The 17,099-nt window shown below is 46.6% G+C and overlaps 2 protein-coding genes across 4 annotated transcripts; both read right to left on the minus strand.

The window, feature by feature from the left end:
• Positions 1-530: 530 nt before the first annotated feature.
• Positions 531-5,592, minus strand: LOC110082508 (uncharacterized). Its single transcript, XM_020800114.3, has 4 exons — positions 4,156-5,592; positions 3,514-3,576; positions 2,417-2,578; positions 531-1,208 (listed from the first exon to the last, which is right to left on the minus strand). Exons 1-4 carry the CDS (start codon positions 4,421-4,423, stop codon positions 1,075-1,077), a joined length of 627 nt encoding a protein of 208 aa, XP_020655773.3. The 5' UTR covers positions 4,424-5,592; the 3' UTR covers positions 531-1,074.
• A 1,248-nt stretch (positions 5,593-6,840) lies between these two features.
• HMGCL (3-hydroxy-3-methylglutaryl-CoA lyase) lies at positions 6,841-16,653 on the minus strand. 3 transcript variants are annotated; one of them, XM_072980220.2, is made up of 9 exons: positions 16,438-16,653; positions 13,279-13,362; positions 11,873-11,980; positions 10,836-10,931; positions 10,377-10,525; positions 9,951-10,014; positions 9,234-9,422; positions 8,415-8,540; positions 6,841-7,389 (listed from the first exon to the last, which is right to left on the minus strand). In XM_072980220.2, exons 1-9 carry the CDS (start codon positions 16,471-16,473, stop codon positions 7,288-7,290), a joined length of 954 nt encoding a protein of 317 aa, XP_072836321.2. In that variant the 5' UTR covers positions 16,474-16,653; the 3' UTR covers positions 6,841-7,287. The 3 variants fall into 3 exon arrangements, with proteins under 3 accessions (XP_072836321.2, XP_072836320.2, XP_072836322.2); XM_072980219.2 differs by lacking the exon at positions 16,438-16,653 and adding an exon at positions 13,999-14,131; XM_072980221.2 differs by lacking the exon at positions 16,438-16,653 and adding an exon at positions 13,687-13,862.
• Positions 16,654-17,099: the final 446 nt, after the last annotated feature.

A 17,099-nucleotide genomic window follows, 5' to 3' on the forward strand; every position in this document is an offset into this window, starting at 1 on the left:
AAATGATATAACAATAGACAAGGTTGTACATCTGGTATGCTATGTAGACTCTAATCAGCTCTATATCCTATACCATTATCTCTAGTATTTCCTATTCTATCATTATTTAGCCAGATCAAGAGGTCATAAGGACTTTAAGGCTCGTTACACACAAAACTGTATGAAAAGGGTTGTCAAGGCTTTCCCGGAGTGAATGGCTGCCCCGTGGGGTTTTTAAAATGGAATGTTGTTCCTTGTGTTTAATGTATTTTGGTGCTGCTTATGTGGGTTTTTTTTTATTGTATTGTATTCATTGTACTTTTAATATTGTATACTCATTGTTACTCACTTACATACCATTTTCTAATTGTTGGTCTCCCCTTTGAAGGAGAAAAATATTTTAAATAAATAAATAAACAGAACCGAGAGATGCTGCCTGTGACAGCCTCCTCACACGTCACAAAGGAGGTGCCACGTCACTCTTACATACACACACTTTGTTCACGCTGCCACCAACCATTCCTTCATCTGAAACTCTTCAGGCAAATAAATGACTTTTAAAATAAAAACTTGTGTTTATTTAGAATAACAGAAGAAATGGTAAATCACTGTATCAACAAAATACTGTAATAAGGCAATCAATATAAAGTATCACACACACACTCTCTTTCAGACCTTCTCTCAAAATATAGCACAGTACTACACGACAGGTATAAGCCCTAACTCCCTAAGTCCTTAACCAGACCCTAACCAAGTCCCTATCTTAGACCCTATCTTAGACCCTATCTGACTCACACCTCATTCACTCCCCCCTTAAATACCATGGCTCCACCCTCTGAAGTCCCACCTCCCGTCCTGCTATAGGCAGATAAACTCTAGCTACAGCAGTGACGGACAGATGACATCACCGCTACCGTCACACCGCCGTTCTTGAAATTTTATTTGCTTTAAAACATATAAAACTTATAAATGCCAAGACATGTCCCCGGCTTCCTTTACTCTTCACAGGTTCACTCAGTAGAAAGAGCGACAACATACATCACTTTGTTTTTGTGCGTTTTCTGTTCCAATAAGCAAATCTTTACTGCATCCTATCTATCGATACCATTTGGCTTTCCACAGCCGAATCAATGGGCCGAGGGGCTTCTTGGAAGCCCCGATGCCTGCCCCGACACTGGCGGTCACAGCCGTCACGCCGGCTTTGGTACTTGTAGCAAGTCCAGCTGCACCTGTGAATAAAAAGAGGTAGTCAAGTCACTGTTCTCGTCACTTCCTGAAGCAGCGCGACAGGAACACATTTCACTCTCGCTTCCGCATGCGAAACGGATGCCACAACACCAATATACTGGAAACAACCTTTTCTCTCCTTTTCAAAGAGAGAGAATGGTTGACAGCAGGCAGGAAAAGAGGGAGACCAAATACAAGACGGGTTGACTCCCTAAAGGAAGCCACAGTCTTGCGTTTGCAAGAGCTGAGCAAGACTGCTAAGGACAGGATGCTTCCAAGATCACTTATTCCTGGGCTCGCCATAAGACGGGGGTGACTCGAGGGCACAGAGCCACCACCACAATCTACACACCTACAAACAAAACTGAACAGGAAGACGTTGTGTTCGATTATGTCGGAGACACCAATACTGTGTCTACTGCAAGATTTGCTTCTGCCTTGAGCAGCTGCAGCTCCATGCCAGAGCACATGCTGTGCAACCACAAGGTCCTGGGTTCAAATCCCTGGCACCTCCAAGTCGAGGCAGGAAAGAATTCAGTCTGAAGCTCTGGGAAGCTGCTTGCCAGGTCGGCACTGACAATATGGGACTGACAACAGACCAATAGTTATATTCAATGCGAGTCAGCTTCCTCAGTTCCCACAATCTATTCATACCTTTGAGGAAGGTACATGCCAGAGAACTCCTAACCTTTCCTACAGCTTTCTGTATAACGGCCGTCTTTTCCTTTCTCTTATCTCTCTCTCTTGTTCGTTCCATATTTTTGCTCAAAACAGAAAAAGGCCTCCCCAAAATCTTCCTAAGCAACTGGTTATTGGCTTCTGGTTTAGGACTAGGACGCAGGTTAGAGGTGTTAAGGTGTCCCAGACAGAGAGGTTGCAGGTCTTCCTGTCCAATCGGACTTTAGTCACACTGACGACTTGGCTCAGATTTTTTCCCCAGTCACTCAAACTTGACTCCCTACTCGGAACCCTAAGCCTCCCTCCTTTTTTTCTGGGGGAAAAAAGCTTGTTTCTAATAAGGACTCGGGGCTTGGAACTCGGTCCCAAAGATCTGCCGACACCCCTGGTTCCAGAGCAACTGGGACGTTTCAGATTTCAGTTAATCTCTGGTTTCATGGAGGAAAATAACTCTCCAGACTCGTTTTGAGGACTCGAGTTTAGCCAAACATCCGAACAAGAATCTCACCGCCGCTGTCCGGGAGAACCTTACCCACAGATTGGAGCACCGCCACGGTGCTGCCAGCCGGCACTCCGCCGCCGGCAGCAACAGCTGAAGCTGACATCATCTTCGCAGCAAAAGATCCGGCTGCAATGCCTCCACTGGTGAAGCCCACAACCCCAAGGAGGGCTGGGATAGCACAGGCAGTGAGACCTGAGTATAAGAACCCCACACTTAAAAATCAGAAAGGGCAACTGAAAAATCGGATTGACAAGACAAACGCTGCCTTCTTATCGCATGTATCCGGAAAGGAGATACGGTAGGACCGGCCTATCCATGGCAGGTTGGTGCCAAGCTCCCGGCAGATGCCGAAAAATGTGGAAGCATGAAACACTATATACATTGCATGGTCTCTGGCTCCCTCTACTATTCAGTTCGGATAAATACACTTTGGAACCGTGTATAAATACTGTATGTAATTCTCAGGGGTTATTTAGTATTTTCAGGCAGCGGGTAAGTGAATAAGTGGATACTGATCCCGTGGATATAGGGTATTGCCGTATTGTAACACCAGCATACAGAAGAGATAAATGTATGTGCAGGGGTTACTTTTCAGTGAATCACAATTGTTACTGAGTCAGCATTGGACAGGATTGACACAGAGGCTCCAAAATTCTGGCAGACCAATGATTTCTATTTTTTTGCCACTTCTCAAGTAAGGTTCCCCTTGCTTTTATAAGACATACAGGGCAGGAATTTAGCCCCTTACCCTTCCCTTTTCTCCAGATAGACTAGGCAGCCTCTTTAAGCTATTTTAGTTTTAGTGCTGTACGGACACTTATTAGACCCGTTGTATATCTGTAGCCTCTTTCTTTTTTAAATAATGAAAAGTAGTAGTACTATAGAAGTTTATATTTTTGGGAGACAGGGGAAATTTGGTGGTTGACGCCACCTGGCCCCAGCGGTTTAGTATGGAAGAAGGGAATTTTTAACACAGTGAAAACGGCAGAAGAGAATCACTGACTTCCTACAGCTGGACTTTAGTCCAGAAACTCAGCCACTCCTGCCAGGGATTGTAGATCAAGCCCCCCACGAAGACTAATCTGGTACACAAGATCAGATTCCCATACATTAGTCTGAACGCTTACCTATTCCTAGGGCTCCTCCAATCAGACCACCCTTGCCCATGTTAGCAAGTCTTCTCAAAGACTCTGAAAAAGAAGGATTGGCTTGTTTAAAAAAACTTGCAAAGCCCTTTTTTAAAATAAAACTTGCTTTCCTATAAATTGCTCTGAAGGAGGCCTAACAGGTAGCAAAGCATCATAGAAGCATCTTTTTCAACTCCAACTTTAAAATTAACTTTTAGGGTTGTTTTTTTTTAAATAGTCCTCTCTCTTCATATTCTATTATAGTCAAAGTAAAAATACCAGCATAAAGTAGTAGCAATAGAAATAATAGCAGACTGATTGATCGATGGATCGATTGATTTGAATGGTCAGTCCTTTTGCCAATGACAATATTCTGATATGATGTATAACAAATATCATGTTCCTGTTGGCCACATCCACTGGGCACCCTGCGCACTGCTGGAAGGCACTGGGTTTGCAAACATGTCCCCATAGTAGAGTTAATAAATCTATCAGATACGTTTTGCCCAAATACTGGGCAGAATCAAGAGCATCTGAGGCAGTCAGGATCAGGTCTTCCACAATCCTCCATCCTCCCCCCCCCAATTCCCCGCTTCCCCAGCCCCTCTGCCTCTTCCTCCCTCCGCCGACCCCCCACCCCACCTTTCCTGAGAAGAAGACGGGCCCCCCTCCTCCAGCCCCGCAGCCCCTTCCGGAGGGCGCCTCTGCCAAGGGCCGGCGTCTTGCCCGCCTCGTCCATGGCTCTCGCCTTCGGTGGCGGCTGACGAACCCGCCTTTGCTTCCCTCCCTTGGAATCCTGGGATTTGTAGTCCGGCGAGGCCTCTGCGCGACCCAGGCAGTTTCCACAAAAACCCATGAGAAAACGCCCAGGTTTTCCTGAGGTGCGGCCTCTAGGTTCGAGGGCTGCCATTTCGAATTTGTGGCGGGGTATTTACATTGGCGTCGTCATCATCATCATAAAATTGTGGAGCTGGAAGGGACTCTGTGGATCACGGAGCCCTGCCCCTGTCAAGGAGGCACAGCGGGGAATTGAACTCCCAAGTAAATAAACAAAGAACCAACCAAACAAACAAATAAACCTCTTCACAGCCAGAAACCTAAAGTACTGAGCTATCTATCAGTTCTAAAATGAACAACCTGAAGTTTCCAAGTTTCTAGTCTTCAGTGAGTCTGTGGGCCTCAGGTGAAATTAAACCACGCGGCAACACCTGAGGAGACCTGTTCCTTGGTCTACTGCATCCTTCCTCCATCGCACACCCCGGTGCAACATGCAGACAGGAAGGATGAACCTTCCACCCCATTTTCCATGTTGTTCCCCCCCCCCCACATCCCCACCATGCTGGGTGCTTTTAGCATCTCATGAATAGGTGTCCAGAAGCTTGTGAATCACTGTGGCGGGACTCTGCACACGCTTTGTGACCTCTGGGTTGGCCTATGTTGGCCGTCACCTCAACAGGGTTTTGGGAACTGTTTGTACAGCGTCCCCATGATCACAGTTCCCCTTTGGGGTTCTGAGCGGTCCTGGGAACCAGAGATTTAGCAAAACAGCTGCCTCTGGGACACAGTGACCCTTGCAGCTTCCCCAAGGGTGGTGGGTTCGTGAGTGATGGAGGGCAAGTCACAAAAAGCAGAGCACCCTTGTTCTCCACGTCACACCCTCAGCCTACAAAGACAGAAGTTTTGATTCTTAGCCGTTCTAGATTGGTGTGGCGGAGGGGAGTCGTGCAAGAATGGAGCCGGGCAGGAGGTTTAAGATTTCCAGGGGACAAATGGGGTTGCCCCTTCAGCCCTGAACCCTTAAGTTCGGTCCCAGAACTGGGAAACGTCTGCATTTCTTTCAGTCTCTGCCTGGTTCAACGGCTGTGTATGTACGATTTTTAGCATCCTTACAGCCAGTTGCCAGAGACAATTCTGCTCTTAATTTCCTGAATATCAGGAGGGGAAAAGCTTGGTGGAAGCTCCGCCGGAAGTTTGTTCCAAAGATTGGGGGGCCACCGCCAAAAAGGCCCAATTTTTTGTTGTCACCTTTTTTGGCCCTCCCTCAGCGTGGCTGCTTTTAGCAACCTGGTTTGAGAGACAGGGGTGAAACAGGTAGCTGATTTCTAAGAGATTGTGGGTTTTATAGGCGGTAACTAGCATCTCGAACTGAGCACGGAGACTCACGGAGCCAACAAAGATGAGCCAAGACAGGGGATACTAATACTGGCCTAGTTTTAAAAGTCTTGTTATAAAGGAAGATTGCAGAACTAATGTTTTGTATTTAGAAGACTGAAGTCTTCCTTTGGAGCCCATGCCAGACCTCAAGTTTTTTTTTTAATGCACAAAATTTATTTCTGACCAAAAAGCCCGCTCCTGTAGGCAATTTTAACCTTCCAAATGTTGTGGTAGTTCTCCAAGATCAGCCCAATTCCCGAAATAAAACAGCCGAAGCATCTGTCTGTACATTTACTGTTACGATTCATTTCTAATGACCGTTTCAGCAGTTTCTGAGCCTGGTGAGGTATAGGGTTTAAGAACGTGATCCCCTATGCCCACTGACATTGTCTACCTGTGTAAGCATTGTCACCCCTTTTGCTACAGGGATAGTGTGGGGGAGATTAGGTAGGTCACCCACTAACAATATTGACTCCTTTCTTTGATCTGTTGCCTGCTAAGCAAATTTAGGGGGTCATCTCTCAGTGGCAGCTGTTTTGCTTCTCATGCGTTCCTTACCCTTGAAATTTTGCATTGATCCACACAGTTCTGGCGTGGGAGGAAGAAGTCACTTTATTCATTACACTTCTATTTTTTCGTCCAAGGAGTCCTTTCTCGCTGTTTGTCTCGGGCAGCGGTTCCAAAACTTTGCTGAGTCGTGGCCCCCTTTTATCATCGCCAAGTAGCCTCAGCAACTCCCCCACCCTCTTTGCATAAAAAGACATTTTAATGGGGTAAACTGAACCCTTCTCAGAAAAGCGGAGGCGTCTTTCTCCCCCAAAGGGCGTCTTTCTCATACGCTAACTTCAATATTCCACTTTGAAAGGTCAAGGAAGAAATGATGTAATAAGGGCTACGACTCATATAAGGCGACCCACGAAACCCCAGAAAACAGTTTGTGACCCCCCCCCTGGGATGAGAAGGAACACAGAGAAGAAGGTAGAAGCTCTATCGTATATCTAAGAACGCTTCTGCCACAGGGAATCGGCAATGAGGAAAGTTTGTCCTCCGAAAACGAATCTTCAGGAAGCCAAGAGTTTTGCTTAGAGGAGAATTCTGCCGTCTGCCAGCCATGCAAAAATATTTAGCGGTTGCTTTTTTCCCCCTTTCCAATCTAGAGAGTGTTAAAACTGGTTTGTGTTTTTTTATTTTTTTATTTTTGCAGCCTGGGAAACCCTGCCCCCCCCCCAATAAAAAGTAGGGAACCAAATACAAAAATCCGTCACTTTTCCTCATGACCCACCAAAACCTCCATAACTTAAATAAAAGAAAATTCCGGAGAAAGCCTCAGAGAACGCCGTTGCTGCAGCGACAGAACCGCGTTCGAGACTCCAGGCACAAGGAAGAGACGAAACCAGGAGTTAAGAACGGCTTGCTCAGGAATGACGTTGCTCCTTTGCGTTTCCAGTGAGAGAGAGAAAACAGTCGTTCTCAAGGCGGTTTCCGTCTTCTTGCTGGTTCACTCACGCGGCCGCCGACGAGTGCTTAGATGAAGCCAGGCAACCGAGTGCCACCGGGGCAGATTCCTGATCGCCAGTGCAGTTCTGCTCCCGAGAAGTTCCATAAAGGCACGGATCCAAGTCAGAGTTTGCACAACGCTTGGGCCACTTTGGAGTTTGTCCTCCTGTTCAGTGTCTTGCAGATAAACGCGCCTGCTTCAAGGAGTTTCGGTAGCTCCACGCCCTTCACAGGAGAGAAGAAAGTTGGGGGGGGGGAGAGGAGGAAATACACATGACGGTGCTGCTTATTTTGTACCAATAAAGCTGGCTTATCTAATGTCAAACCACTAGTCAATCTAGCTGAGTACTGTCTACTCTAGAAGGGCAAAGCTCTGCAAGGTTTCAAGTCACAATCCCCATTGGAATTACTGCACCCTTCTCAGCTCCATCTAAGAGGTTTTGGCTGGGAGGGACCTTTCTGGACTGAGTGACAATCAATCAATCAATCAATCAATCAATCAATCAATCAATCAATCAATCAATCAATCAATCAATCAATCAATCAATCAATCAATCAATCAATCAATCAATCAATCCAGTAGCAGCCAATTATTTCCTCCCTGCCTCTCTACTCAAGTCTCTTTTTCCCAACTCTTTTTCCCCCTTCCATCAGAGGTGTTCTGTCAATTAGCAATGAAGTCTGTCTGAAGACAGAGCTATGTAGTCAAATCAGCCATTAAGCGAGTTAATCATGAAGCTAGTTAACCAGTTATGCTCTGTTAACCAGTCACCAATTAATATTTTTCTACAGAATGTTGTTTGTTTTTAATCTGTCCTGAATGATGAGTAAATGGAACCTTGTATGCTTTTCTCTTACCAGAGTCTCTGAGTGAGTTAATGAGACAGTAAGTGCCAGTTGAAGAAAACAAAGCAATAAGGGACGGTCTACTGGGCGGCGGTGGGGAGGAGGGGGAATACTTGGTTTTCAGAAGTATCAAAAAATTATTAAAACTGATTTTTCTCTCAAATGAGCAATGGTAGCTCTTGTTTATGAAATGTAAACATTCCACACCGACATTTTAAAGCATGCTGAGGTTTGAGTAATATATGAAAATTCATTTGGATTCTGATGGACTGGTAAACAGGCAGGCAATTCAATAAACTAAACAGAATTTAATCACTGATTTCCCATTTTCCTTTTTTTCCAACAGGAGAGAAAGTAGTCTAATTCCAGCTGAGTAGACAGGACGGAGGTAACGTCCTACTTACCGTGTGAATGCCAAGACCGTGAAGCATGTACACCATGTCTTCGGTGGCCACATTTCCGGAGGCACCTTGTGCGTAAGGGCAGCCTCCCAGACCAGCGACAGAGGAATCAACCACACTCACCCCCATCTGCAAACAGAAGAATTCGCCTATGAGTGGGACTGCAAGATTACCGTCTCATCGATTCCGAGCATGTGGGCAGAACTAGACCTCAAAGACCCAGACGGCACCCTTCTCTCCCTCAAAACTCAGTTCACCATCCCGGTTTCCTCCGTCAGAAGAAATGGCTATGGTTTTTAAGATCCGATTCTGGAGAAGCAAGCAAAGGAAAAAGCAAAGTGTGCTGCTTTTATACCATCCTGCAACGGCGCCAAGCTCCCTCTGGGTGGTTTACAATTTAATTATGCAGGCTACACAATTTCCCGCCCCCAAAAAGCTGGGTACTCAATTCACCAACCTCGGAAGGATGGAAGGTTGAGTGAACCTCAAGCTGGCTATCTGAGCCTGGGGTCGAACTCAAAGTTGTGAGCAGAGTCTTCACTGCAGTACTGCAGTTTGACCACTGTGCCATGGGCAGACATTAGAGAGGCTGTGGACATTTCCTTTTTCTAGATCTTTGTGGGAGGACCTTGCAAGTGACTCCGAACCCCTTTGGAAGGACCAGAGAATAATTCCCACGCCAAGAGAGGCTGGCTAGCAGCACTGACCAGCCTGGGGTTGCCATGTGGCCCAGACCAGATGAACAATTCCTAAGCCAATTCACATGACCACGTTCCGTTTTTGAACCACGCAGCCCGGAACACTGACTGACAAGGAACGTACCTGAAGGGCTACCAGCGTGTTGGCAAGCGCCTGCCCATATGTATCGTGGCAATGGACGGCCAGCGCTTCAACCGGCACTTCCTTCATGACGGCAGAAAGCATCTCCTTCATGTCACCAGGAGTTCCAATGCCAATGGTGTCACCAAGGGAAATCTCATAGCATCCCATTGCATACATTTTCTTGGACACCTGTCACAGACAACGGCACGTTTGTAGGCGAACAAATTCACTTCCAGATGTGACCAGCTTTCTCACAGTTGAGAAACACTCGGTCGTTCGTCTTCACATCTCCAATGCCAGTAAACACGCTACTCTCTGTGTCTGTATCATTTTGCAACCGCTGTTTTGTAATCCTTACAAAGAAGCCTCTTTCTCAAGTTAGCATTATAACCCCTGCATGACAGGTAGGAGATCAAAAGCCCATTTTTTTTGTCATGATGTGCCATCAAAGGGGTGCCCTGGGACCAACATGCAGCTGGCCCAAGGCTACCCAGGCTGGCTCTTCTCCCAGGAGGCACAATGAGGGAACTGAACTCCCACCTTTGGCTTTGCAGCCAGAGACCTAAACCACCGAAAAACCCTTTTTTGCTTTTCCCACATATCTGTGACTTTTAATGAGGGGGTTTAACCCATCACTTCCCATAAACACCCTGGATAATCCTGCCGGGGCACACAGGGGTCCTCACAAGATCCCCTTCTGATTATCCATCAACTCACCTCTGCAACTTTTGAAGGTGCAATTTTCCCTTCATACGGGCAGCCCAGAACACAGGACACATACCTGCCGGCAGAAGAAGCAAATAAGTCTTATTGCACCCAGCAAATCTTGAGTTTCTCTTTCCTCCCAAACCTACCACCCTTCTCTCCGGGAAACTCAGGAAGATGTAAAGAAAACTGATTGCCCCCCCAAGTCAAAATATGTTCTTAATCAGAGATGGGCTGTTTGTGCCGGCTTGGCCAATAGCCCAATGGGTGTTTGGCGCCCTGGCTTTCCTGCTCCACCTCCTCCGGGCATGGCTTCTGAGTGGGCAACCACTGGAGGGGGCAGGGCACCGAATTGCGGAACACCAGTTGGGCTGTCAGATGAACCTGCATGAACCACCGAATCAGCAGTTTGTGTCCATCTGTATTCCCGACACTCACCCTCGGACTGGGATGCTGGATTCTTTCGCTGCGCTTAGAACATCGCGAAACCTTTCCAGACTTTCCTCTATGGAGCAGTTGATGTTTTTCTTTGTGAAAAGCTCCGAGGCCGCCCCGAAGATCGAGACCTCCCGGGCTCCTGCCGCCACCTGCCAAGACACGGAGAAAAAATGTACGTATTATACTTTCTCAGAACAGACTCAGACGGCGAGAGCTCAGGAAGAAACTGAATCGAGTTGAGAAATGAAACCCAAGTAGTCGCAGGCAGAAGAAGTTAGCCAAACTTTAAAAAGAAGTACAGCATCTCTTGGAATAAACCACAAACCCTAACCTGTTCTCCAATCATGGAAAACAACTAAGGAAGTGCCACACTGGGGTGTTACAGTCAGAGGTACAGTTTATGCTTTCAGAGCACCGAGGCAATGACATCAGAGCGTCTGCATTGCAAGGTTCTCTTACCGCTGCTTGAAAACCCTTAAGGTTGGGGGTCAGAACAGGATAGCTGATACCAGGGACCTTCCGGATGCTTTGCATGACTTCAGTGTGGTCAGCCATCTAAGAGCAAAGTCGAAAGCACAAGGCCAAGAGTTAGAACTTTTATGAGCGTCAACGAGAGGCACGCTAGTCTTCCAAACCCAGGGAAATCCAAGATGAGAAGAAACATTCAGGATGAAAAAAAACAGAGGCAAAGGGAAGCGCTGTGAAACATGTTCAAATGTAAGAGGTAGGCTTACTTCACGCAAGCCAGATTCTTCATCTAAATTCTGCTTTCAGTATTTACTGGGGTCTTTCAGGAGACCCTGAAAATTATCCAAGCCTCCAACCACACAGAGACGACAAACCTCAGCCCCCGAAATACAAATGTATTCTATCTGCTGGTTTTCAGAAGTGTTTCTCATATTGGCAGCATTCTGGGGGGGGGGGCATAGAAGGAGCCTCCCCAAAGAGTGACAAAGCATTGTGAGTACATTTGGGTGTCCCGCGGGCATGGAGCTGGCAAATCCTTCACTTGAGGCGCTGTGCCAGAACAGCGCCAAATCCATCCAATTGATGGACACCAAACCCCTGGATGATGGCTGAAGTTGAGGGAATGCTTCTGTTCACATCTCAGACTGACTGCTTCTGTTCAAAAATGGCTGGATTGGCTTGACATTTTAATTGGTGTTTGATTTTGCCTATACAGTAGCCCCTCTTGCTATTTATGAGATCAGTATCCACTGATTCAAATATCCACTGCCTGGAAATACTAAATAAAAAACCTCAGATAAACCTATTTATATGTATTTCTAGGGTGTATTTACTAGGGGGAGCCAGAAACCATGCAGTGTGTAGTGTCCAATACTTTCACATTTCTGGACATCCTCAGGGAAGGGGGTTGGAACCAATCCCCTGCAGAGACTGGATTAAATGTGTCTCCTGATTCTGAATTGAGCAATGATGAAGAATAAAGAAATGAAAGAAGGAACGTTCCAGTTAAATCGACATCTCTCACTGACCTGCGGGACCCATTTCGCCGACACAAAACTGGTTGCTTCTATGACGGAAAGACCTGTTTCTGAGAGCATGTTAATTAAGTCGATCTTCACCTGGGTGGGGACGAGGTTCTACAAAGAGAAAAGGAGAGAAATCTCATTGGGCTGCAATTCAGTGATGCTCCTTCTGCTCCGGACATTCAACCAGACCTGTTCGGAAGAAGGAAGAAGTACGGAAGTGGATGCGGGAACACCACTGCCAAGGAGATCATGTAACAAGCAGTGGTTCCCAACCTGGGGTCCCCAGATGTTCTTGGACTAAAACTCCCAGAAGCCTTCACCAACAGCTGTGCTGGCCAGGATTTCTGGGAGTTGTAGTCCAGGAACATCTGGGAACCACCTGTGCAACAAGGCAAGGAGAGACTCTCTTATCAGAAAGAAGGGAACAGGGATCCATGAGATCTTTACACACTCTTAGAACACAAAGGAAAAGAAAAAAAAACATTTTTATCACCCTTCACACACTTTCACTTTTATATCGTAACGGACTCTGGACCATCAAGACAGGGCAGGCTATTCACACCAACAAATAAACAAACAGGCAGGGCACAGGTAGGATGATGCAGCTGCCTTTGTACCACCGCGAGTTTTGCAACCCAGACTAAAGCACAGAATTCCTCTTTTGCAACCTGCCAGCGCAAAACAGACTTGGCCGTGAGTCACTCTTCAAACAAACGAGCTGTCCTTCTGTATATTTACAGAGTTTCTTCGTGTTCTCTCTCCCAGGTTACCACGGGGCGAAAGGCTAAAACACGTCAGAAAACTGTGCTGCTTTATCCAGGCGGGGAGCCCGCTGATTCGACAACTTTCAAGGGAATTTCGACAAATAGGAGAAAGATTGCCCAAGGATTACCTTCAAGTTCAGAACTGCAATAACACGGGATCCTACATGCCAAAGACCAAGAGTGGGAAAGAGCAGCTGGTGTTGACTGTGTGAGCTTCCCAGAGACACTGCGATCTTGGGTTATCCAGATGGGTGATCTGATCTGCCATAATGTGCTTACGATTTTTACTTGGTTTTGCATTAGATCTGTAAAAGCCTGTCTTCATGAAGTCTACATGTACCACTAGCATCTCCTCCGGTAGGATTTCTCCCCAAAACGACATGTGTCAACAAGAACCCACATCTTAAAAGGTGAAAAAGCGGGCCATCCTGGAATAGCCACAGAACCTCAATACATGGTAGAACACCTAAACGCTGTCTGTCCTGCCGGCACATCCCAGGCCGAAAAGCTGAGGGTCTAGCTGGGAGAATCTTTGAAAAGTGTTGTGTCAAACCATGAAGTTTGCAAGCACCAAAAAAAGGAAAAAGCCAATTTACTGCAGGTTTCAGACTCAAGACAAATCCAGACTGGCAACCACCTTTTTACCTTTTCATTCTGCAGCCCATCCCTTGGTCCGACTTCAACTATTTTCACATGTTTAGGAAGCGAACCAGCTGATGATGAGCTGAGCTGTAGAAAAGAGAGGAGAAATATATATATATATATATACATAACCATCAATGCCATACCTTTGCACATAGTAATCTTGTGTTCTGTTTGGTGTCTGGCAGTTCTCTCCTGAGTGTGTCTTTATCCCGCTAGCTGCCTATTTATATCCTTATCCCACGACACCCACCACAGTTCCCTTATTCATTAAACCTAAAGTAAATGTATTCCAACAATAAAATTAACATTTAACACAAACAAAGAAATCAAGGGACATTTTAAAAATACAGTAAAAAAAGGACATTTAAAAAATAAAGAGCACGGTGTTAAAAAAAAAAGTTGGGGAACCTCTGATTTAGGGCTCCGGCTGCAGAGCCAAGGGTTGGGAGTTCGATTCCCCCCTTGTGCCTCTTTGGCAGAGGCTGGACTCAATCATCCATAGGGTCTCTTCCGGATCTGCAGTTACGAGATGATGATGATGATGACCCCACATTTAGGGGAATGGGCGACCAGGAGCCAGACAGCTCTCTCTCCCCCCGCTTTCCGCCCATAACCAACCACCAGCAAAGCTAGGGGCCCCTCCAGCTCCCCCCGATGATGATGATGATGATGATCATCGAGGGTCCCCCTCCTCTCGGGCCGCCCACCCACCCAACTCACGGATCGCAAGGCGACCACCAGCCTCGGGATCGCCCGCTTGGACGCCACCATCTCGAGCCCTGCTTCGGCTCGGGTCACATGACTTTGGAGGGCTTTGCCCCCGCCACGTGACCCGGGGTGGGCGGGGCTTCGGCGGCGGCGTGGGCTGGGAAGGGAGGGATGGCTGCCTGTCCCCCCCTCCCTCCCTGAGAGAGGTGGTGGGGAAGCCCCCGAGGCTCCTGCCCCTTCTTGGGGGGAAGCATCCTCGGGAGGAGGAGAATCCTGTGCCTTCGCAGCTTTTCTCGGCTCTCGGGCCTTTGGGGGGGAGGTCTTTGTGTCCCGAACAAAGGGTGCCCCTGAGCATGTGCAGAATTCGTCCCTGAGAAACCTGGGTTGGGAAGGGCCCTGCCCTTAGAGATGTAAAATTTACATATATTTTTTTCAGGAGAAAAGAGGGAAGAAATGGAAATTTACTGAAGACTCTTCAGTAGAGATGTAAAGTTACAGAAACTCCCCTTTTCCTCCAGAAAAAAATATAGAATAATATATATATATATTCTCTCTCTCTAAAAATCTGTCTGTCTGTCTTGTGCTTTTCCTGCCATCCTGCCAACCGGCTAAAAGTGATGGCAAAATTAAATCTGATGCCTGCACTTACATTGTGTTTGCACCAACGGGCAAAAAGATGACCTGTGTATCTATCAATTCTGTTAAATTTTAACTGTTAAGAAAGCTGACAAGGGAAAAATTGATTCATTTGAAATGTGGTGGCGGAGGGGAATTCAGACGGCTTCTTTACACAATAAAACCTTTCCTCTACATTGACAAGGGGCAGGAGAGACCTTTAAAGCACTCGGTGGCGACCATCCTTTCCAGTTACCCTTTTACCCTGTGACTTGTGTCCTCAAAACCAGCCACTTCCCCTTTATTCCCCTTCCCTCTCTCCCCATAATCTTTTCACCTACAAATCGACCAAGCTCTGAACTTTCATCCTCTATAATAGCAGGGGCTTCAGCAAGATCTGTTAAATTCAGCGGGACGTCCTATGAGTGGCTATGACTATCTCTTTATTGGCCTGCCTCCTTTTCTTTGTTCATCCTTAGTGTTGAAAATCCATCTCAGGTACAGAGGAAACTGCTTTACCTGGTCACTATTGTTCTATCTGGTTTAGTATCGCCAACTCTGACTAAACAGTGGCTGTTCGAGATTTCAAGGATTCATTTCTACCTTTAATTGGAGATTCCCCTGGTAGTCTCCATCCAAGTACTAGCCAAGTCCAATCCCACTTATCAGATGAGAGCGAAATGACAGGGTAGCTCAAATACAAGTATTAATGGGCTCAAGCTACAACAAGCCAAATTTAGACTGAATATCAGGAAAAACTTCTTAACTGTTAGAGCAGTACGACAATGGAACCCATAACCTTGGGAGGTGGTGAGCGTTCCAACGCTGGAGGCATTCAAGAGAAAATTAAGCAACCCTCTGTGAGATCTACTTTGATTTGAATTCCTCCTGCCTTGAGCAGGGGGTTGGACTTGATGGCCTTCAAGGCCCCTTCCAACTCTATGATTCTATGAAATACCATCTCTTCAAAAACACTTTCTCTCCGTTTTCAAAGCCTTCAGACTCAGCCTTAGCTTCCCAGCTCTCAGCTCGCCCACAATGAAGTCTGCAACTGCAAGCTTGAGCATCAGTAGGACAAAGGAAGTATAATCAAACTTAGTAGGACTTCCTTCTGAGTAATTATGCTTTGGCTTGGCCTATATGGACTGCAGACTGTCAGCTTTTCAGGGGACAGGGAACATGTACAGCAGTTTCCACTGTAGAGCAGTGGTTCCTAACCTTGGATTCTCAGATGTTCTTAGACTACAACTCCCAGAAGCCTTCACTCCTAGCTATGCTGGTCAGGATTTCTGGGAGTTGCAGTCCAAGGACATCTGGAGACCCAAAGCCGTGAACCACTATTGTAGACAGATATTGATGGCTGTATAGATTATAAACATTAGTTGCTTGAAAACAGAGATGGGGAACATCGTCCGAATGGTGCTGGACAGCAACTCTCCTCACCACTGGCTATGTTACCTGAGACTACTGGGAGTTGTATTTTAACACCTGGCGCCCACACGTTCCCAATCCCATGAGTAAGTCAAACTGAATTGCTTTGCCTTCATCATCCCTCATTAAGAAGGAATGCAGCCAATTTTGCTTGCAACTTTTCTTCCAAACAGGGTTAGAATGGCCAGCAAAAGAAAACTTTAGGCCTGATCCTGCACGTGCACATGCATAAATCTCTTGCTGCATTCAGTGCAGCTTACTCCTCGAGTAACTATAGGATTACAAATGAATCCTGGGGCAAGGTATTAGAAATGTTTGACTTGTTCCACCTTAAAACAAATCCTAAAATTGTGCCCCAAATCAGAAGACCGATGACACGAGTTGGTTCCTTTTTTTTTGCCATACCTGTCCCATAAGGCTTCCTCTTCGTAAAGGTCCCATTTTTGCACACCGGTGTATTCTGCTCGTATAGAGCTCTGGTGCAGCTTGGCTTCCCCAGCTGGTGAGAAGTACGGCCCCATGTGGCTTTATACAAACTGCTAAATCAACAGAAGACCCTGGATCTGGAATCTTATTTGTTTTGGCTCTCAACCTGCTAGCCTTCCTTGTGGTTCAACAATCTGCTGCTGCGAAGGGTCTCTTGTCGTGGTCCTACAGGATGAAACAAAGGGGTGTGTCACTGCTCATCTCCTTCCAAGGTTTACAAGAGCGGTGGTCCAGCATTGCCGTTGTACATGTGCTGGGCACGTTGGGGGCTTCCAGCGTGATGCAAGAAGAGATCCATGCCAAAAGCTGTTTGCCAACAGTGGGAGATGACTGAAAGAGCTTGGCACATATTCCTAGGTGAGAAGGCTGATGACATCAGTTGGTCAAGTCCCGCTTTGGGTACTATCCAATGTGCTCACCGCTATTGCACAAGACCACGATCAATGACTGAACCATGCCGTCCACTGCAACCAATGTTTTTCATAATAACAAGCATCGCCCCGATCTTTTGCCCTTTGAAGTCTTAAGAAATTCATTAAAGGAAGGGATGAGGTTTGGTTCAGAAAAAACCCCACCTCAGG

This window comes from Pogona vitticeps, chromosome 9, assembly GCF_051106095.1.
Source record: "Pogona vitticeps strain Pit_001003342236 chromosome 9, PviZW2.1, whole genome shotgun sequence".
In the NCBI taxonomy this organism is placed as follows: domain Eukaryota; kingdom Metazoa; phylum Chordata; class Lepidosauria; order Squamata; family Agamidae; genus Pogona; species Pogona vitticeps.

Bases quoted from the DNA above. Each gene is read 5' to 3' on its own strand.
- HMGCL (XM_072980219.2), bottom strand. From the start codon at position 14,049: ATGGTGGCGTCCAAGCGGGCGATCCCGAGGCTGGTGGTCGCCTTGCGA. The intron at 11,981-13,278 runs GTAAAAAGGTGG...TTCTCTTTGTAG, and splicing joins ATGGGCTGCAGAATGAAAAG to AACCTCGTCCCCACCCAGGT. The intron at 10,015-10,376 runs GTGAGTGTCGGG...TTCTGCCGGCAG, and splicing joins TCCAGCATCCCAGTCCGAGG to GTATGTGTCCTGTGTTCTGG.
- LOC110082508 (XM_020800114.3), bottom strand. From the start codon at position 4,423: ATGGCAGCCCTCGAACCTAGAGGCCGCACCTCAGGAAAACCTGGGCGT. The intron at 3,577-4,155 runs GTGGGGTGGGGG...CTTCTTTTTCAG, and splicing joins CCGTCTTCTTCTCAGGAAAG to AGTCTTTGAGAAGACTTGCT. The intron at 1,209-2,416 runs GTAAGGTTCTCC...TTTTATTCACAG, and splicing joins GGCGGTGCTCCAATCTGTGG to GTGCAGCTGGACTTGCTACA.